General features: G+C 26.8%; 1 protein-coding gene across 1 annotated transcript; it reads left to right on the top strand.

Moving 5' to 3' along the window:
• Positions 1–23,669, top strand: LOC112686334 (disintegrin and metalloproteinase domain-containing protein 9). The gene is made up of 19 exons (XM_025558559.1): positions 1–19; positions 91–524; positions 8,534–8,643; positions 16,990–17,072; positions 17,128–17,203; positions 17,283–17,365; positions 17,434–17,549; positions 17,633–17,679; positions 17,989–18,153; positions 18,241–18,410; positions 18,489–18,704; positions 19,149–19,247; positions 19,344–19,503; positions 19,569–19,709; positions 19,779–19,951; positions 20,031–20,232; positions 20,301–20,496; positions 20,564–20,702; positions 21,641–23,669. The coding sequence occupies exons 2-19, from the start codon at positions 419–421 to the stop codon at positions 23,118–23,120; spliced, it is 3,762 nt and encodes a 1,253-aa protein (XP_025414344.1). The 5' UTR covers positions 1–19; positions 91–418; the 3' UTR covers positions 23,121–23,669.
• Positions 23,670–23,999: the final 330 nt, after the last annotated feature.

The raw sequence follows: 23,999 nt of genomic DNA, 5'->3' as shown, positions 1-23,999 counted from the left end.
TGGGAGGAAGTGGTAACGGGTAAAAATCTCTATAGGTTTTTTCTTTTTTTTTCCTATTTATTTCTTTTTTTTTTCTCGATTGTATTTTAGTTAATTATCACGATCCAACTGGATAGTTTGTCTTTCAGTCGTGTGCCCAGTCCAGCGTGTGAGAGGTCTACGAATTTCTATGATCGTTCGTTACGATTTATAACATAACATTCGTATTTGTTCACATTTTTATATCGTTCTGGTTCGATCAAGGTTATTGTTGTCTGCCGCGTTACTCCGCTTCGGTGCGAGTTGAGTGATTTAATTTTTCACCTCATTCGCTTTTCGTCATTGAAGTAATTGTTTGTTTTTAAATCTGTATCACCGTGTCGATTCCTAGCGCACCTGTGTGACTGTTGAAGTTGAAACAACACACCAAGCTTGATGAATGGTCATCTACGATATGCTCCATTCAAAGGATTACTGGACACTGCCTCTTGTCAGAACGGTGGTTCTTGTATTCTTAACGCTATTCCATGTTCAAAATATTTGCTGTAAGTACCTTTTTTGGTATTTTTTTTTATTCAAAAAGAAACTAAACCATATCATAAAATATTTCTGATATCTTGTTTCTAGTCATGACTAACTAAACAAATACTAATGTATCTACTATTTACCAACTTTTTTTTTTTTAATTTTATATTTTATTGCACTCAACTCACTGTCTAATTATCCTGTCGAATAAGTGTTCACCATTAGAAGTCTGTTAAATGTAATAACAATTCATTCTATAGTTGGCAATTAAGTCTTGTTCAAAATAAAACCATCTTAAACTTACATCTGCCAGTTCTTTATGTTTTATTTCTTATTAATAAAGTATTGTAAATATATCTACCTATATTCAGGTCTAAATCAAAAAACTATTTATTAAACAATCTAGGAGTACCAACTATCCACTGAATTGAATCTTTAGGTATTTCAATTTATTCTCTTTGCTTCAACAGGATTCATTTAATTTAATACAGTTTACATTAATTATTTCTCAAAATGTAGGCATTATAAAAAATATTGTGTTTGTTTTTTCGCTATGAACCAAACCATTTCTGTAATGTAAATAATAAAAATGTAAATAATACTTAACAATACTTTAACATATAACCATTTAAAACTTCCTATTCACAAGGTTACTATCTACCTGTATTGATAATATTATGTATTTGATCACAAATAAAATACTTTAATTACATTTTATTATATTTTAATATTACATTTTCAAATAATATACTTTTTAGGTTGGTGAAAAAAAAATACTACTGTTCAAAATTTGTATCTACCTCGGTATTTATTTAACATTATAATATTTCAAATAAGTTATTTATTATTTGTAATATTATTTTAATTTTAATGCGATATATAACTACCAAGAGTATAAAAATCATCTTACATCAATAAAACTTCTAAAAAAAAAAATACTAGTCTTCTGTATTTGCAATGAGCAGGTGTGTGTTATGTTCAAAATATTAACAAATGAAAAAATAACGGTTGGTCATTTACTGAAACCTATGTTAATATACTTTGGCTGACTATTATTAAAGTAGATTAGGTATTTCCCATGTATCATTTGTATAATATTTTTCACCATCTGCATTGTAATAAACTGTTTTTATTTGCATGACATGTGTATTAAGTCTAACAGATGCTTATTATATGATATATTTATTATTTTTTGTTTGCAATATCTCCTACGTCGATCAATATTTACTTTGGTAACTCGTTTTATATACTATTTATACTTGTAGGTATTATTTTGCAAAATTGGGTTTGTTTTATAATTTAAAGTCTACCTTTAAAGTGAATGTATTTATAGAAACGTGTCCTGTTTTACTTCTCAAAAAATCGATATATTTAATAATAGTAGGCACTTATTATTATTTTACATTTGAAAGAAATAATAGTTGATAAACCACCAAATACATAAAACAGTCTTCAGTCTAATCCATCTTGTTAAAATGTTAAATTATTTAATGATTTCCATGATTTAAACGTGAATACCAAAAATTGTTAATTAAGAATAATATTTTTGATTCAGGATAATACGTAACTCTTAAAGGTAGATAAACCTTTGTAGCTATATTATTCTGAAATAATCAATAATAATCTAGTTTTATTTTATAATATATTGTGAAAAAATTACGAATGTTGATGTAGTTATAAATTTATCTGCTGTCAATTTCCCCTTAGAGTTACAAATTATTTATACGTAATATCCCAATATTTATTGAAATTAATTCATTAATTCATTTCTGGTATCCCCTAAAATTATTATAGCAAGATTTAGCATAATATAAATGGTTTATCTGTATTTATTATTTATTTTTGAAAGTGACGGACATTACATATATAATTTTGAAAATAAAACGTAAGTATAAATTAATAAACAATTTTAACAATAACAATCATAATATTTGCTTATCCTTTTTAAAGATAACATTTTTTTTACGATCATATATACAAAATCAAAAATGAATTATTACAATGCAATCAAGTAGACATTTTTAACTGTGCCTATATTTTCACTTATTTAATATTAATTTGTTTTAAATTATAATAATAATAATTTATTTGTTATGTTTACACAAAATTGTTTTATGGAAATAATTTCTAACGAAATATCAATCATTATATTTGATTAATTTATCGTTTTTTGAAAAATAGTTATCAATTCTTTCCCCTTTCTTTCTTTCTAAGTTCCTTTGAGTATAACATTTTTAATCTCTAATCTGTTTTAAAAGATAATGTTCATATTATTTAGAAGGGTACTATCGAGTTTCAACGGTATAAATAAATATAGGTATATTTATAATATAAAATATAATATATGTGTTGTATATATTATATAGGGTTGCATTGTAATATGATGACGACACAAAAACAACATAATATGATTCACCCGTATAATATGTTTATCATTGGTATCATATCAATAAAATAACCATCACCTTTATTTTCGTAACTTATAAGTTACTATTTTTAAATTATATTTTGGTACGCCAAACTTGAGACCTGGACTTATTATTATTGATAGACTTATTATTGCGTAATTATTCTTATTTATTATTTCATTATAAGATATAGTTATTCTCACTATATTTTTTTAGTTTTTAATAGTGCCGATTTCCTGTGAATTTAGTAAGTGCATGTGTTTTGTTTAAAAATTAAATAATATGCCGTTTAATTAAAATCTAGATTAAACTGGTGTGAACAATAATAAGTAGTTTTTTCATACTTATAGAAATAGAAAAAATGTCTACAACTTTTTTTATCGTGGTGTTTCTCACAATTTAATTTTTTATTTGAACAGATGGGTATTTTTCCGTTTAGTTTTTAATTCTAGTTTTTTATTACTGATAACTGTACGAATAATTAATAGTAAATTATTTTATCTTATAGTATTATATAAATTAATTAATTTAAGATAAGGTATAATGTCTTTACAAAAATTTTCTTTTACCCATATTTAAAAATGTATTAATTGAGTAATTATACTGTACATTATCGTACATTATTTAATCTATATATAACTGCTATAATAATATTGTAGGGAGAATAATACTTTGATGTGCTCTATAATAATATCGATTTGTCTATAAACACAAAATTGTTTTAAAAATAGAACAATATAATCTAAAATGATTAAGTTGTACCTAATCCCTCATAGGTAGTTATTATATTTATCACAGATAATATTTATCTTTTTTTATCAAAATTGTAGACACTTACTTAAACACTGTATAAAAATATTATTAGTAAATATTATTTACTGTGTTTAATTCATGTAACATAAAAATACATTTTAATTTACTATATAAGCATGGGCCTTCACACGAAGGAGGTATAGAGAGTAAATTCATTCCATGTTTTTTTTTTTTTTTTTTATTATGGATTTTATTTTTATGTTCGACTTCTAATCGAAATTTGGACAATTCTCAAGGGCGGAGCTTTTAAGTAATACAAGTTGAACAGACTCGTAAGGGTTCCAACCCTCCACCCGCACCCCTATGTAATTTGTAAAGTTATAATATAACACATGATAAATTAATTTTATATTCATCAACAAAAACCAAATACTAATTATATGAAGTACATTAAAAAACTCAACACTTATCAATAGAAATTAATTATTTATTTGTATTTAGAAAAAAAAAACTTACTTCGAGTTTTGATTTATTTAACAAAATAACTTTAACGATAATTAGACGTAGCAAATTTATACAGTATGTCTTAATATTTTAAAAATAACAAGAAATATCTTTTTCTATATAAATAACAGGATAATTAGAAAACCTATCTTGATGCATACACGTGGCGTAATCAATTTTTATCCTTCTCAAACTGAAAAAAATTTCTCAAATGTATTATAATAAATTTAAGTGTAAAGCGAAGATAAAAATTATTTAAATTAGAATATATTTTAAAATATGAACTTATTTTATTTCCTCTAAACTGACGTCTCCTGTGAATAAATAAATAAAAATGCAGGAGGTTAAATAAAACTGCAGGGCTAAACCCGCCGAATTGCGCCCATGATTCAACTGATATTTATTAAAAATACAATAAATAAATAAATAAATAAATATTTTCTTTGAATCTTTATCATTTTCTACGCGATTGCTGTACAGATTACAATTGTTATCGCTATTTTTGTTTTATTATCACCTGAGTTCATACTTTGATATGAATAATATAATAGTCTCATACAATGATACAATTGATAACATATTTTCTATTTTTTTTTTTTTTTTAGTTATCAATTGTTTTTAATAAAAAATGTATTACTAATATCTGTTAAATGTTAATTTGACGTTGGATATTTTTCCAATAAAATCTATATAATTTTGTAAATTTAACATTATAGTTAAAATTATAATACATTGCAATTTATTGTATGTTGATTTTATACAAGAAAAGGGTATATCTTGGCATTAAAAAAATCCTGAGAACGCGTCTATATATGTACACAATTATATACATATATACATTAACTACCGTATGCACCAAATTATAGAAAAGTATTATGAAACTTATATTTTTCAAAGAATAAAACCCATATATATTACATTATGAGTTATGACTCATATTTTTTCAAAATGTGTCATTTTAATCACTTCGTTTATGGTACCCAGCAATTACGTGATTCAACTTCCTGCTTTATTGTTAATTTTTACATTACTATTATTTCATTGACACACTCAGAATATTGTTTATATACGAAGCCAACCTATTTGGCTTACATGGAACAAGTTTTATTTATAATTGAATGTACAATTTGAATTTAAAAAGTCGATAAAGCTATATTACCTACCTATATTTATTCACTGAATTATATTTTGTTTTATTCATCAATCATATTTCAGAACGTTTCATAAACATCCACAACATAATAAAGATCAAACCAAAGTGTACAGACATTGCATCTTGTAAAATACGTATGAGCCAAATTAATATCTGTTACTTGGGATTACTATAAATAAAATATGCTGAATAGTAAACATGGTACTCATGTACTCAAGGGCCCGTAATTACCCGTAGTACAAAATCGAAATTAATCTCGTGTTAACTTTTCTTAGATGAGTATCCTGAATACTCCACTCGAAACTAGAAATAACTAGTCTTTTAATAAAATTTCTACTAATGCCAAAATAAAAATTACATTAAATCCATTTTGGGTGACGAAAAAAAAAAATGTTTAAACAAAGTTTGTTTGTATTTTTAAATATATACAATGTATATTATACATATTGTTATGTTTAAACACGTTCATAGGTCAATATTATGTGTAACATCTTTATAAATATAAACAATACATAATTTAATGTCTGCTATATAAATAGTTTTTAGCCAAAACATTAAAATAATTGTAATTTACTAAATCCGGAGTAAACATTTTTTTTTTTTTGTGATGCAAATCAAAATCTGTAACTTTAATTACTTTTCAATATTTATTGTTCAACTGACACAAATAAAACAATTATTATTCATTATTGTTACAATCATCATTTATATTAAGAGCAGTATGAATTCAAATAAACGTAATTCGTTGTTGATTCTGATAGAACTATTAACGTGATGCTATTTTTTTTTTTTCGTGAGTATAACCAAAATATTATACAAGTATATTAAATATGGTCTAAAGAGTAAAATATTAGAAACAAGTTAAAACCACATTTACTTTATCATTTTCCAACTTCTGATTAAAAATAATTATCCATACGTTAATTTTACAAAACAAAAGTTATATCACAATACAAATTAAATGTAATACATTGTGTAGTCAAGTTTTTCTATTTTATTAGGTGTATTGAAATTGATGATGTTACAGTTTTAAATATCCATCATATTATTTTTTTATTGCTAAAGAATGATTTTAAAATTGTATAAAAAAATACCAAATGTGAATTATAATTATCCATTTGTATTTAAAAACAGTTAGGGTCAGTGGCATACGTCCAATCTTGTTCTGGGGGGGGGGGGGTTAACAAAAATAATCGTTATTTTTTTTTTCGTTGCACAGATAAATAAGATAAATAACTACTATATATAGATATTATTTTATACAACTTTTTTACCAATTTACAGTTTACTTTTACATTACAGAAAATTAATAGCTATTGGAATATAACTTTTCAAATACCTATCAATATAATTATTTAATTATCATAATAATTGTACAGTTGTATATTTTAAGTTCAAAGCGTAATAATGAAATTACGAATATATTAGGCGTCATCAATAATAAAACGATTTTCTTTTTTTTTTGGCCCTGGAGTGGGTTTGAATCCGGGACCCCCTCCACCGTATGTACGTCACTGGTTAGGGTAGAAAAAAAGTTGATAATACTTATTTATATTTTATTTTTACTTCTTTAATATACTTTTTTTTTTAACTGATTTAAGATTAATTCTAATTTCATTAAGATTATTTGTTTCAAATAATGTATGGGCTTTTTATTTTTGATTATACTTTATACTCATTTATAATCACTTCTATATTTATTAAATTGGTAAATTTATCGTTTCGTCCTGCACAGGAGCAGGAAGTGTTGATTACATTACATTCGAATTGTCTTGGTATAAATTACTATCACTTTTATGATATGATGTAGAATTTACGTACAACATAAATCGTTTTATTGACTTGTATAAATTATAACTTCTAACAAGTATAATATTAATACATTATAGTGATTATAATATAAAATGCACTTAATGATATCTAATATCTATGCAGATTTTAAGATTAATCCCATGATTAGTGAAATTTAATACTGGAGTAACTAGCGTTAATATACCTATTTATATTGTAATTATTCGTATTAAAAACTTTTGTATAATATTTATTTACAATTTCGATTTTATATGATATAAATTTAAATATTAATATCTTTATATTATTTAATACTATTTTTTTTTACCATGTATACTCGTATACTTGGGACGATATCGAGTACAACATAGTATATAAAATGTGTATGAATATTAAACTTATTTTTAAAGGCCTAACTTATCCATAAAGCCATCTAAATAGTAAAGCCCCAGAGCATTAAAAAAATAGAAAAAATACTAGATATATATTCAGACATATAAATTAAATGAACTTTTACCATATATTAATCAATAGAATAAATATTGATTCATCAATAAGGATACATAACTTATAATTAATAAGAATAAAAAAAATAAAATATTTTAAACAGATTTTAAGAATATACTTGTATTCTTAACAAAAACGTGCTGTTTTATTATGAATTAAATTTGAATTCCACTAGCAATGTTTATATTTCCGGCTTCTATTCATTTGTGGTTAGAATATTGTATTGTTCCTATGTCTATATGGTCTGTGCGTATAATTAAATATGACTTACGAATATTTTAGACAAATTTAATTTTTATTTATAAAATAAATTATTATTTATATAATTTGATTCCGGAAATCACTGTTAGATATAAAATGTTCCAAGTTTATATAGTTCTAATAGTTTGGAATATTTATTTATAAACCAACCGAATTCATATTAACAAACATGCATTTTTTAGGAAGCATGAAGTTTTCTGTAAATATAAAAAAAACTTTCAGATATCAAATTATTATTACTTATAAATCATAATTTTCCTTTTAAAGTTATGAACAATAAAAATACATGGTTTTATATATAATTATTTTTTTAGAATTTCTTCTAAACGAGTATTAGTATTGTAATTGTAATAAAAAAGCTACTTGAGATATAATTTATTTCTTATGCATTTATGCATACATTTTATAAAATTGCATTTTACAGAACTCTCGTTTATTTCAAAAATAAATCATGTATAATGAGTAGTGTTTCTAGTGAAGTGAAGGTATCAACTATATTCAATATTTATAATGTAGATGCAGTATAAAGTATCTTAAAAATGTACTTTTTTGTTTAAAAAGAGTTTAAGGGTAGCTGAATTATTTGATCTTAAATAAAATATTGACAAATTTTGTATACATTATTAATTGTACTTATATTTTTATTTCACAGGTGGAATAACTGATCAAATTGATAAGCAATTTAATACTTATTCGTTTATTGTACCAAAAATTGTTCATGCAAAACATAAGAGAGAGATCGAATCAACCAAAACGAATCCGGTAAGCACATTTTATCATTAACAATTTTTTAGCAATAGATACCTATTACCAGGTGCATATTTAATTTTTTGATTTTTTTATGGGGCTGGGAAATTTCCTCAAAAAAAAAATTTCACAATTCAATCAATTAAAAACACACATTAGAATTTTAGTAAACAATTTTAATTTTTATCGTATAATCATAACTTATTTTTATAAAATCTATGAAATAAAATGAAATTAAATACCTACTTAATTATAGAAAACTAATAGGTACACTACATAACATGAACAATTTGAAAATAATAATTCATAAAACAATGATAATATCAGCTTCTACAATTTATATTTTACAGGTTAAAAGCAGACTTAAATTTTTTTCTGAAATGTCAGGGAGTGCTTAGCTTCCCTCTTCACAGAAATACACACCGCCCTTTGCTGTATATAAATATGTAAATATTTAAGATACGATTATAGTTTATAATGTATTTCACCCAACATTTTAACATATAATATTTGACTGATGATAAATATATTACTTGATATATTTTTAAATAATTAGAATATTTCAATGTTTATCAATATAACATTATTAAACTGGGTTCTTCCTATTTTGATAATCAAAAGAAGGTCAATCACACTTAATTTAGCTGATAACTCAGTTGTAACAGTAAAATGTTGAATTAACGGTGATAGTGTTTTTGCGTGCCCGCGTATGCGTTTAGAAGGATATTCGTTGTATATTGCATATTATGTACGTATATTGTATGTATAATGTATAGTACTATTTTATTAGTACGTCATATTATCACTAGTGTTACATTTGTCAATTATAGCCTATAAAATGATAATATGAAAATTCTAGTTGAAATTGTATACGAGTTAATCAAATATCACATTTTTTTTTTTCGTTTTTAAACCCGGGGAATTAGCGAGAGCTGTTTATTTACCGTACACTCTGCTCCCAAAATGTTATATACTATACATTCGAAGCTGTGTATTAACGAGTTAATTTATTTTTAGTCCCGTTTAGTTATTTTTTTCTTTATAACCCATAGATTTAAAATAATATTTTTTTTAAGAAATGTAAATAATTCAAGCGAGTCTATTGTGTCGTCAAAAGTTATATTTCTTAATATTTATTTCGTATTATTTACCGTGGTGCTATGATTTGCGAGGTTAACTGTGCAAATTATAAATGCCAGGTCCCGTATCCGAATATACTGCAAAATAGAAGCGCGAAACCCTGTGCGATTGCACTATCTGCACACCCCTTGAGCCGGCACTGATTTCTTACTGAGTACTGAAAGTATTACGAGTAACGAATACTTCTAATATTATTACGTATTTATAATCTGAATTTTATTATTATAATTTAGTAAGTATTACCAAAGTAAAATGAAAAAAAGTTTTATAACTTTCGATGAAAACATATAGGTAAAAAACTACATTAAAATAATTCAATTATTTGGTTGGATTTCGTAATTTATTTAGATATGGAAGTATCTACAGCAATTAATTAAATAACATAAATTTGTTTTAAAAAGTAAAACCTATATTAAATTATGTTATTTTTTAAGTTTTAACAAAATGTATCATTTTTAATTTTATAAGAAAAAAAGTTACTTAACTACCTTTTAACTAGATTAAATTACTTTTATTTCTAATTAACTTTTAACTTACATTTTCCTATATTAACTAAATTTAACGAGTTAAAAAATATTTGTTAATTTGCCCATCCTTGTATGTATTATAATACAGTATAATATCATGTCATCATGTACAAAGTATTACAATAAAATAACGAGACTTTTTTTTTTTTATAAAAGTGCTTTATATTTAAAATATTACAATTTAACGATTATCGCCTTCAAAAATTACACTTTATTGCATACGTTTCTAGCAGCAACATGCAACCATTCTTGAAAATAGTGCTGCCAATCGCTTTCAGTCAACCCTTTTAGAAGTTCTGCCGTTTTCCTTTTTATATCATCAATTATTTAAAAATGCATTCAGTTTAATAAATTATTAATTTTTGGGAATAGGAAAAAATCACAAGAAGCATGGTCTAGTGAGCAGAAGGGTTGTTGAAGTATAAACATTTTTTTTTTCAGTTAAAAACGTTCAATTAAAAATGCACTGTGAGTTGGAGGATTGTTTTTATGAATCACCCCACCCATTCATCCACAGGTCTGGTCGCTTCTTTCTAACACGTTTTATAACCTCTTTATAATGATATTTATTAACTGTTTGTCTACTAGGAACCCATCCAACCAAAATTATTCACCTAATTCAAAGAAAACCACGAGTATTGCTTTGAATTTTAAATGCCTCATTATTGGGGAAGTTGGTGTCTTCCAATGCATGGATTACTTTTTATTTTCAAGATCATATGTAAAATTCTATGTTTTATCACACGTAATGATATTATTTATAAAAATGGTTCATCTTTGATAATTTTCAGAATATCTGAACAAATTTCTGTGTGATTTAATTTTTGATCCAACGTCAAATTTTCAAAAACTATTTTGGCACACATTTTTTTCATGTTTAATTTTTCTTCTAAAATTTTACTAACACTTTCTCTATTCATATTTACTATCTTTGCTACAACTCTGAAAAAAAAACATCGACGATCTTACCGAATAATTTTGTTGATTTCTTTTAATGTTTTCGTTTGTCGAAGACGGGCTATGACGCCCAGGATGATCATCGCCTTAACGTCCTCGCTTCCACTATAAAACCCATTTAAATATAAATATATTATTATTTATTCATATAAGTTATGTCATTCAAAAACGCGAGCTCTTGATAGACATTCTTCACCAAAAACTTCACTATTATCTCAAAGTATAGGAGACGATTCAATCAGTTCTATTTTTTTTCCCATCGTAAAATAATTGTCGAAAATATATTTAACAATATAATTTCCATACTTATAAACTTTTAAATATAATATTTAATTACCTTTAGGTTATGAAAAAGAATGAAAAAAAAACTGTTCTATACTGTATTTGATAAAGTTATATCAATACTGATTATTTGTATTGTAGAGGTATATATATTGTTGATATTCGCTTGCGCTCTATGTATGGTCTATTTCCTTTATTTAACATGTTGAATAGATCTAAACTTCTCTAGATAGAGCATCCCCAGTTTACACTGTTTACTGTTGTTTGGTCTACGAATTTTCTTTTTTTTTTTTTATCATATTTTTATTCCGTTAGTCCATAACAAGATATAACGGAAATATCGAAATATTTTCCCTTTAACAGTGTATAGCATATGCTGTAATTTACTGTTTAAAAGACCTTCACGTGTGTATGTAACATGATGCCCTCACTATTTTCCCGTATTTCATTATTTTTCCACTGTAAAATAAGATCGTATTTTCTTTTATTAGATTTCTTTTATTAGGCCATATAACTTCTTGTTAGGCTAATATTTGTATTTTATATGCATTAACTGTATCTACAATATACTATAATGCACTTAAAGTTCTAACGTTCCATGATCCCAATTTAATTCCGTTTCCTAGTTTCAGTTTATCCATTATATCATTCCATATCTGAAACTTGTTTTTTGGTGGTTTCTTAACCAAGAGATTTTTTCCACTGGATGGAGGGTTGGCTCATCGCAGAAACCCCCAACCTGGAGAATCGGATAACTCCAGTCACTTAAGGCCAGGGTTATGTCAATTGCAGTATCCAAATGAATGGTACTGGGCGATGAGAACTTCACTCTCCCTATGTCAAAATGTTAACCTTGTTAGTCATTTAAATTTCACAAAAAATTAATTGTGTATCTCGTTCTCGTAATAACATAAAATAGTTTTCTCAGCATTTCAAAAGACTGTGTATATTACTTTATTGTACCTATTTTTTGCACATAAAAGCATAAAATTTAAATTAACAGCTGTTTTATTCAGTTATAATTTTAATTTCATTCATTTTTTATCTATCATCTATTATTTATTTATCAAAGTTTTGCTGTAATTTATTTTTTTTTACTTACATTATAATTTATTTAAATTTTAAGAAGTTTATTTATTAGTAAATAAAAATGAGACCGCAGGAATTTTTATAAAAAGAACATATATTTTTACTAATATTTGTTCACTGAAATATAACTATGTGTATACTGTACATATTCATATAGTATTTGTATTGTTCATATTATCTATGAATTAAATGAGAAGTATAGTAAAAATAATGTTTTAAAATAAAATTGTACTTGCTAAAAAATAATTTATTAATTACAATGCATTTTATCTTTGATGTCAATATTTTAAATTAGAGAATTCAGTTTTTGTTTGGAAGTAATTTTATTACTTTTTATTTGAATTATTATTATTTTATTATTGATGTAACTATCAAATTTAATAAAAATAATAAATATTTAATAAAAAAGCTTATTGAGCCATTAACTGAAGATAAATATTTTGAATTTTTATTATTTATCATGAATGAGTATATTTATATTATGTTTATAACAATAAAAAAAAATATAAACATAGTATGTTAATATGTTACGGAGCATATGTATTGCTTACATTTGTGGTAATTCCGTTTAACGGTCGTCGTTATTATACGAGTATATTGATAATTACGATAAGATAAATACGTCTGATCGGTGTGACGACGAACTGATGTAATTTTATTGTTATTAATAATTATTAAATTTTTTAAAAATGCATATTATTAATACTAGAATATTAACTGCCGACTATTTAATCCATCAATTTGTACAACCCGTCCAAACATTATTAATTTATCCATACTTTTTCACTATTCTTCACTTTCTAACTTTTATATTTGATATAAGAATACGTTAAAGGTTTCTTATGTTTTTAAAATAATAAAGAATTTGTCTTTTAATTAATAAGCTATTTTATGTATTAAACTCGAAACATTTAATATTAATAATTAAGTATATATATATATATATACGGTAATAATTCCCAAAACATATTTATGTTTTTTGTATTAGTTTTTGTATGTTTTGTTTTATTTTTTCACTTTCAATTTATTAAATAATTTTTTCTGTCAAATGTTTGTGAAAACGTTCACTAAATTTAAAACGGTTTAATGAATTTCAAAGTAGGATCAGTGTTTAGTAATAATTTAAATCAGTAAATGTGTCATGTAATAAAATAAAAATAAAAAACATATCTTTGTGTATACTTATGTGCTAATTTTGACATTGTTTAATCCGATAAATGTACTTCAAGTCTCAAAGACGTTTCTGAAGTTATTATATTCACATTGGATATGAGGAACTAATTCCACTTAGTATGCAGTGTTTGAACGGAAAACAGTTTTGTGAAAGTGTTACACATTTTCTTTCTATGCATACGATATTATATTTCATTTTTTTTTTTTTCGATTACGGTATAGTTAAATACTAGAGGAACAATAAATCGTAGACGATTCAGAAAAATTTTACGACTGAGCAAAACTAAGTGTGCAAATGTATGCCATTTATAATAATAATTTGTAATAAAATCGTGTATTGTTTATTAATAATATATTTTAAATTATGATAAAAATTATTATTAATGCTTTAGTCGGACCGGATATCTACAACTTGAATTTTAATTGTACGCAGCATTTCTTTGTGCAATTTTAATCGCACATTTTTAATAAATATAAAATTTTACTTAATTATTTTTTTTAATTACAATTATGGTAATTTGTTTTTTTTTTATCGGAAACAATATTATTTATCAAAACCATATTCACGCCATTTGATAAATAATATGGTGTATCTATGATTTAAGTTATCCTCATTTTGAAGTAATACAAAAATCAAAACGATTCATAAGACCACAGGTATAGATAAGAGAAAGTTAAAAGATAAGGTGTCTTCAAATATTCTCGAAGCTTCTTTAAATGTCTAACTAGGTATTAACTTATTTAACGCCATATTTTGGGCGTAGCCCGTTTCGCCCAAATTTTGATATTATAAGATTCTCGTTTCGTCCAGACTACTTTAGATAAATTTAAAATTAAGTTGGAAATTTTTTAATAATATGTTTTTATAAATATTGTGGACTAATTTTAAATTTTACCATTTTTGTGAACTCAAAAGCAATTTTTTTGGAAAACAAACAGTATTGTCTCCTCGTGGTGTTCTCTGAATAACGCTAAATGATACACAAATATTGAAATACTATATAATTTAAAATAATTATTGCCAACTTAATTTTAAATTTATCTTAACTAGTAAATACTTACAACTTTTAAATAACCGATGTGTTGTTTTTATATACGGCCGATCCGCCCCTAGACATTGTTCCAATAACGTATTAACTATCTGTGTTCCTAATTCTACTCTATATAAACTGTATTAAACAAATATAAACGAGTAAGGCATTTCTGTACGACTTAAAATTGAGTGAATAATATTATATTAATCATACATTTTCTCTTGTCGCAAAATAATAATTATAATTTAAATATTTTTTTTTTAACAAATTTAATACATTTTTTATTAAAAGTAATTAAAAATATCAGATTAAAATCAACGAATCTCAATTATTAATAAAAACTATGTCCGAAAACATTAGTTTTTATATATAAATTTATTTAGTTTTGTATGAGTACATTTTTCCCTTGAAATTCAATATTTTCAGTGTTTTTCTAGTTAATAAACTATTTAATATACATTATCAACATGTTCGTCATAATCAGTATATACATAATAGTATTCGTAATAGTTAATATACTAGTATAGAAGATATTATTTAATTGTGTTATCTATTGAGTATGAAATGTGTTGTAATATTACGGCATAGAAGAAAATTAAAATACTTGTCATTTCCTTATCGGGATCAGTGTCGGCCTGGCCAAGGCAGCTAGACAGCAATCGCTACTTGGGCCCTCATCTTTCTTTTTTTTTTATATGTATATTTAAATGCAACAAAACGTTTGGATATAATAATTACGAGGAGCACGTGGTCGTTAAGTATTTTAACTTTTAATTTTTAAATCTATAGTTAGAATAAGTAAATCATACTTATTATCTTAGTCAGGTTTTATAATTGTGCTTTAGTTCGATAAATATAAATTACCTATAATTATTATGGATGAATGATTTTGATATTAAATAGTATTGAAGAACGATTAATTCCAAATGAAAATATATTAAAGGATGTAAATGGTTAGATCCAAAAATATACGAATACATTGAAAAGTTTGAAGAATATGCTATGGATATTCTTGATATATAACAAAGTGATCTGATGTTAATAGAGATACTGTATTACTTAAATAAAAACAATTTGCCCCTTATTATTTTAATATTATTCCAAAAAAACATGGCATAATGAACCATAATGATGGTGAAGGTTATATTATAGATAAAGTAGTAACATCTAATTCAGAAGATGAACTTAATTCGATAAATTGTAATACCTGTTGGAAATGTATAGCATGTGCTTTTAAAATTATTACTTAATTATCTTGTCATTATGGTATGTACAACAATTTGAATCAGATTTTTAAATATATAATGCTATTGCCATCAACTCAAGTCACTTGTGAAAGAGTATTTTCTAAACTTAAAGTAATAAAAACAAAATTAAGATCGTCACTCGATCAGCAACATTTAGAAACACTAATGCTTATGGCTATAGAAAAAGATATTACTTTAAATGTTGATAAAATAAAACTAATAGATGACATAGAAAAATCGCCAAAAGAAACGACAAGACTTTTCATATGAAATAATATACATTATTAAATGTATTTATTTTATACATGCATAGTTTTTTTTTTTTTTTTATAAAAGTTGAATACTTAACGGTAAATTTAGATTACGAGAATTTTAACTTTATTTTTTTTTATTTAAAATAAAAAATATAGAGTCTATATGTATTACATTTTAATGACCATTTTACATATTTAAGATATATTTAATTTCAATATATGAGTAATAAATAAATGTTGTAGTATTATAGGGGTTAGATTAGGTTAATCCTGCCTGGGCCCTTTAGAACCAGGCCGACACTGATCGGGATTATAAGACTGTTTAATGTCATTCTACTTATTAAATAGAGTTGGTACAAAAATAAAAATAAATAGTGATCGATCTGTGTTAAAAATACCACTAGCCACAGTCAAATTAAAAATATATAATAACATAGTATTTGGATGTTCCTATTTTCAGAATTTCGAAACAAACATCCAGAGATATTTAGAACACATCATCTGTTCATTAGCTTTTATTGTTACCCCGAATCGTGGTAGCCATCTAAATACATCTTTATATTTTGTGATATTTTGTATTCCATACATTTTTATTATTAAAAATTGTAATCTGTAAAAGGCGTATGTTTACTGATTATGGTTCATATTTTTTTTATAGAATGGCTCGGAACACATACATGGAATTACAGTAAAATTTTTCGATAAAGGAAAGGAATATATTATTGATCTCAGTCTTAATAAGTAAGTTCAAAGTATTTGTAGTGAATTATTTGTTTTATTTTTTTATCAATTCCAGAGAGCTTATCCCTGTTGGTTATTTTGAAAAACACCAGAAAAACGGAGCTTATGTTATAAATAAACCAAACTCTGATGCAAGTATTTTATTTCATAGTTAATACATTCATTTTAATTATTTTCGTTTTCAATTAATATTAGTATTATTTTTTTTAGGAACTCGAATTTTGTTATTATAATGGTAAAGTAAAAAATATTCCTAATTCTTGGGCAGCAATATCTACCTGTGATGGAATAAGGTTTGAATACTAATAATTCATTAAAGAATCGAATATTATTTATATTTTTATTGTTATTATTTATATAGAGGAATGTTTTTCGACGGAAGTTCATACCATTATATTGAAAATGTTGAATGTGACTTAGGTAATAAGTGTCACATATTATATAGGCATGATGATCTTAATACTAATCATACCTGCGGTAAGTGATGTCATATTATTTTTTGATCTTAATAGAATATGTTTATTTTACTTTTAGTACTTTTTATTTTATTTTACTTCTAGGATTTCCTAATACACCATCCGAACACATGCCTAATAAAATCAAACACGTAAGTATAAATCTTTGGTAATAATAATGTAACATCAGTGGCAAACGGGGGAGGGGTCAACTGGACCTATTATTATTACATTTTCACTAATAAATATTTTTAGTTAATTGTGTTCAATTCAACCAAATTCGGATATTCTAATAGTAAATGATTGGTGTTTTACCATTATATTTTAATATTATATTTTGTATACTGGTAATTAATATGATACTATCGGGGGCCCAGGAGGCGATCACCCCTTTGCCTCTCTGGCCAGTCTGCTCCTGTGTAACATCATAAGTTTTTGATTATTATGTATTCTTTTTATAGGAAAGAAGAACCAAAAGATCTCTACAAGGACCATATAATCAAAATGAAAAATCTAGATTTATTGAATTAGTTCTTGTTGTTGATAACGAAGATTATAAGTCATTTAATAGTGAATTACCAAAAGTTTATCAGCATACTAAAGATATTGCAAATATAATAAATTCTGTTAGTTTTATTTTTATTTTTATAATACAGCATGCTTACATTTTACAATTACATACAATTATGTCATTATAATTCTTTTTAAAAAAGCTGTTCATATCATTGAACATATTCGTTACCCTTGTTGGAGTTGTTGTGTGGACCGAACGTGATTCAATTTCAATAGTAGCAAATGGTGATACTACATTGACCAATTTTCTACATTATCGTCGAGAATACCTTGTTAAGGACCATCCAAATGATAATGCTCAATTGCTTACGTAAGTTTCACACATTGAAAAAATTGTGTATTAATGATTTTTTGTTGTTTGACTTTATGTTTTTTTTTTTTTTTTCAGAAAATTACGATTTGATGGAGGTATTGTCGGTAAAGCATTAAAAGGACCTATATGTACTTATGAATTCAGTGGTGGTGTAAACAGTGACCATAGTTTCGTGAAAGGTGTGGTTGCTACAACTATAGCTCATGAAATAGGCCACAATTTGGGAATGGAACACGATACAAATGATTGTGAATGTCCTGATGACCGATGTATTATGGCACCTTCTTCAGGGTGAGATTATTGCTAAATATTAAAGTTAGACAAGTACTCAAATTTGAAATTCTATTGAGTCAAGTATACTCGAAGTCGAATCGACAAAAAAATTGTTTGTACTCGTAAATACGAGTACTTGATTTGAATCAAGTATTTGATTTTAATTTGAGTACTCGAGTTTATTTCGCTACTTTATTGAAAAGTAAATTTTAAAACTATAAACAACTGGGAGCCAAATATTTCCGATAAGAAATCCAGGAAAATTGATGCTTTAAATTAATAAAAATAGATTGTTATTACTTTGATATTTTATTGTCATGATAACCAAATTTTATACAAATTGGTAAACACAAATTTTTTTTTGAGTAATTAGCAATTCAAATTGTCGAGTATTTGACTCGATATAAAAAAAAAAATACTTGTTCAACTCATAAATGTTTATTATTTCAAATTTTACTATAGACAGTTAAGTCCAAAACATTGGAGTTCTTGTAGTATGGAATATTTAGCATTAGCATTTGAACATGGAATGGATTACTGTTTGAGGAATAAACCAAAGAGGTAAAATATACTTAATATAGATTTAAATACTTTGATCGTATCTTTAATTTAAATTTACATACTGATTTGATTTAATTGATTTAATTATATTTTTAGATTATTTGGAAGTCCTGTTTGTGGTAATAATTTTGTAGAAGAAGGAGAACAGTGTGATTGTGGTATAAAAGAACTGTGTAACAATCCATGCTGCAATTCAGAAACATGTAAATTATTTGAAAATGCTACTTGTGCTACAGGACAATGTTGTGATTTAAAAGTATTATTTTTTATAAATGTTTCCATTTTTTTATATCATATTAAAATTATATTACATTTTTTTAGACTTGCAATCTTATGCCTGCTGGTTTAGAATGTAGATCAGCTCTTCATGAATGTGATTTACCTGAATATTGTACAGGAGAATCAGAGTATTGTCCTGTTAATGTGTTTAAAATTGATGGATCCACTTGTGAAAAAAAAAAAGTATGTTAATAAAACCTAGAGCCAATCTAAAGTTAAAAATATAATTTATTATGCATATTTGTTTTAAAGGCGTTTTGCTATGAAGGATCTTGTCGAACACATGAAGATCAATGTCGTTTATTGTGGGGTCCTACTGGTGAATCATCATTACAACAATGTTACAGTTTTAATAATCAAGGAACAATTACGGGTAATTGTGGCTACAATCGTTTGAACAAAACCTATACCAAATGTAATGGAGAGTAAGTTATTTTTTTTGTATTTAATAATTGATAATTTTAATTTTAATTTCATTATCTTCTTTATATTTATTTTAAATAGAAATTTTCAATGTGGAATGTTGCATTGTGACCACAAAAATGAACGTTTAGAATTTGGTATGGAGAATGTTTCCACATTATCCCAAAAATTTATCAATAACAATGGATCATTGGCTGCTTGTAGAACAGTGATTGTTGACTTGGGTCTAAATGAAGTTGATCCTGGTTTAACTCCAGATGGTGCAAAATGTGGTGAAAATAAGGTTTGTGTTTCTATAGTTAATACAATTTTTTTAAATTATTTATAATTTTTCAATATTTTACTTTTTAGATGTGTATAAATCAAAAATGTATATCAATAAGTGATTTAAGAGCTCAAAATAAAACTTGTCCATATGATTGTCATGGTCATGGTATATGTAACAGTATGGGTAATTGTCATTGTAATATTGGGTATTCGCCACCAAACTGTGACAATCCTGGTCCTGGTGGAAGTATTGATTCTGGACCAGCATCCAGTCCTTACAGTAATTAAAATATTAATATAAAAATGTATTGATATTATGAATGTTTAAATATTTTACACAATTTCAGATAAAGGATTCATAACTGGAATGTACGTTTTAACAATTGGATCCATTCCACTACTGTTGGCGGTTTTGTTATTCGCATATTGTTCAAAAAATCATCATTCAACAACGAACTGGACTAAATCTAACCGTAAAATGTTATCGTATGTATATAAAAAAAATTTGCACAATTTGGTCATTGATGATGGTAATGGTAATAGCAATGCTTACATTACTACTATAACTAGACCGCTACCTAGTATATACTCTGTTTCAACTCTAGTCTCACAGAACGATAATAGTTTTTATTCAGAACCATCTGAAACTAATAATTTTTATCATAACACTATGCCAGAGCCAATTTATGATACAATTTTAGAAAATGCTTATGTCAATAAAGCATTTTCTGTGCCACAATCAAAGTGCAATGATGCCAAAATATCTAAACTAAAAAAAAGTGATATTGTTATAACTACTCTTAAGTCCACAACTAATCCTCAAGTAAAAAGTTATTTACAAGATGGTGTATGGAGGGATTCAAAATAATTTGTTCAAAACTAATTTTTTATAATATACAAAATTTTACTATGATTTATTTGACTATACCAATATTAAGTAGATATATTTTTAATAATACTGCTTCAATAAATAAATAAATACATTTTAATAAAAATATAGTTTTGTATATTTTTACGTCTGAAGCATAAAATAAAAATTTGATTATTTTGTGGTCTTTTATACTTTCATGGTAATTTTTTTTCTCTTAAATTAATTTCTTGTAAATAATAAACTAACATTTCAAATCCTATTTAGAGTACACCTGACATGGATTTATAAATACTAATACAATATATGTTTTGGGTGTTAATGTGTTTTTGATTAATGTTCCTTTTATCCTATAACTATGTCATAATGATCTTTTTAATTTTAACCTATTTATCATTATTTATAATGCGCTTTGAATTAACATTATACATTATTGGGTCAATTGTATATAAATATAAACTTCTTGAACTGGGATGTTAAATTTTCTTAGGCAAATTGACACACTATTGGCTTTTCACTTATCAGTGTTTACAATTTTATCATTTTCTTTTAACAGTAATGATGCAGAAATTGGTAACAAATTTAACGGAACTGTATCACCTTCAAGTACACTGCTGATAGATAATCATAAACCTATGGTACTTCACAAGGAACTTTTAGGCAACCACAAAGGGTTTAGCATTAAACCATTGGCAGCTAAAGAACAACCTGTTGCCTCACGGACACCAATAAGACCGGCTCCTAGTGCGCCTCCTGTGGCTATTACTATGTCCAATGAGAATGTAACAAGGAGTGAAAGGTTAGAGATTGGACAACCTGTGTTGGACGCGACCACTTCGTTGGCCGTACACGAGTTGATGTCTGTGCCATTGAAACCAGCACCTCCTGTGCCGACTACTGCCAGGCCAGCTAGTACGATACCGGTCGATAGTAAGAATACTGGATGCGTGAGTGGTGGAGTAGGAGGATATCCCACTTTGCGTAGAATCACATCGTTCATGAAAAACCAGAAGCTCGAAGAAAAGAAACCAGCAACTGCGCGAGCCAATGCCAAGTTCGATAAAGACGTGCTCAAAAACCTTGAGATATCGCAACCGATCTTGCAGAACGAAATAAACGTACCGTCCGAACCGTTACCGTTGGAGGCGGACCAGCACAAAGCGGTGGTGCTGAGAGCTCAAAGCTTGCGCACGGCGAATAACACCAAACACCGACCGTCAGTCCCAAACTTCGGGTCAATGAGATCCAAGCGGCCGACCAGCGTGGTTGTGATTACACCCGCCGCGTCCACGTCCACTTGTTCGAGACCCACTTCACCTCCGCCGCAACCTCCACCGCCGCCGCAATCCACGTCGATTCACCAAGGTGGTTACCAAGTACCGCGACAGCAGTCCTCCGAAGCGATGGATAGATCACCGACTCGGCGGCCGATGGCCGCGGACGACGACGACAATAATACGGCGGCTACGCGACACGAAAACATATACTCGGTGATAGACGAGAGTCCGGCCGCAGTGTTACGAGTGGCGGAAGACGAGTGCGCGTACAAAGTGCCCAAGTCACTGGAAAGCTCCTTGCTGGGTGAGATCGTGTCGGCCATACAGGAACGCAACCACGAGTCCATTTATACGAGCAAACCAGCGACCGTGGACTGGCCGCAGCAGACGTACGAGAACGTCAAGCCTACCCCCACTGCGGTGGCGTACAAGCAATCGGCGGAAGTCAAGTTACGAACGATCCCGTATGGTAGGCCGGACTTGGTGCAGAACTGCGATGAAAACCGTTCGATGAACTGTTCGCCGGATGTGTTGGATGCCAAGCAGCCGGCCGCGGTCAACGTTTCCTTCTCGAAACCGGTCGTACCTACCAAGCCTACCGTGACCACGGCCACGGTGGGCCTGAAGAAGAAACTTTCGGACAGTCGACCCCCATCCAAAGCCGTAGCTGACGTGCATAAGAGATATCTAAACGGCGGCGGTGGACTGAAAAAAAATCCACTGGTAGCGCCCAAACCAAGCGTAACCAGCAACAGGTAGTATAGCGACGGACTGCCGCAATGCTATACTATCCTGCCGGTCTGTCTACTCAATACGCACTCGTGTGCCCGTCAACGTTAAATGGACGTTTCTATATTTTGTTGGTTTGTTTCCGTTAGTACATTGTTCTTATAATTTTTTATTTTTTTACTATTCATTCGGTGATAACTTTTGTCTCGAACAAACAAATTTATATATATATACTTTGTATTTTATACGTATGTTGCTAGTTTGTGTGTGTGTGTTTTACTCACATGATGGTGCTTTTATTTTAAATTCCGGAGTTTATTGCCCTGTGTAAATATTTCGGTGTACATAAAATTTGTGTTATATAAACACGTTTTATTTCCTTAAACAGAATGACTTTTTTTGACAAAAAAAAAAACTTAATGTGATAAACTTTACTCAAAATTAAATTTATTTGTGTTCAAAAAGTATTAGTTCCTTACAGAAAAATATTAGACATTTTTACTTTGCTAACTAGTATTATAACTGTTTTTGTTAGTATAATATTATATTGTATATGTTTTCATTTAATTTGGGGACCAAATTCAATTTATATAATTGATAAGTACTCTCAAATCTGCAGCTTTTATCTATTGCTTTATTGCTAACATCTTCATTAATAATACTTTTATTCTTGATTTATTCTTCTTTTTATTTTACTAGTCATTATTTTTAATGTAAAGTACATATTTTATTATTTTTAATATTTTTTGTGTTAAATTATTAAATTTATTATTATTATTTTTTATAGAATGTGCTATTGTTAATCTTTTCCAGCGAATGCTTATTAGATTACAACATTTTGCTGAATTGTGTAAATTTTCTTAATTTTTTTTTTTATATCACCTAATCAATAATTATATATATATTTAT

This window comes from Sipha flava, unplaced genomic scaffold (genome assembly GCF_003268045.1).
Source record: "Sipha flava isolate LNK unplaced genomic scaffold, YSA_version1 108_pilon_pilon, whole genome shotgun sequence".
Classification (NCBI taxonomy): Eukaryota; Metazoa; Arthropoda; class Insecta; order Hemiptera; family Aphididae; genus Sipha; species Sipha flava.
Note: the sequence above shows the minus strand (reverse complement) of the source record. Positions and strands in the feature narration are given on the sequence as shown.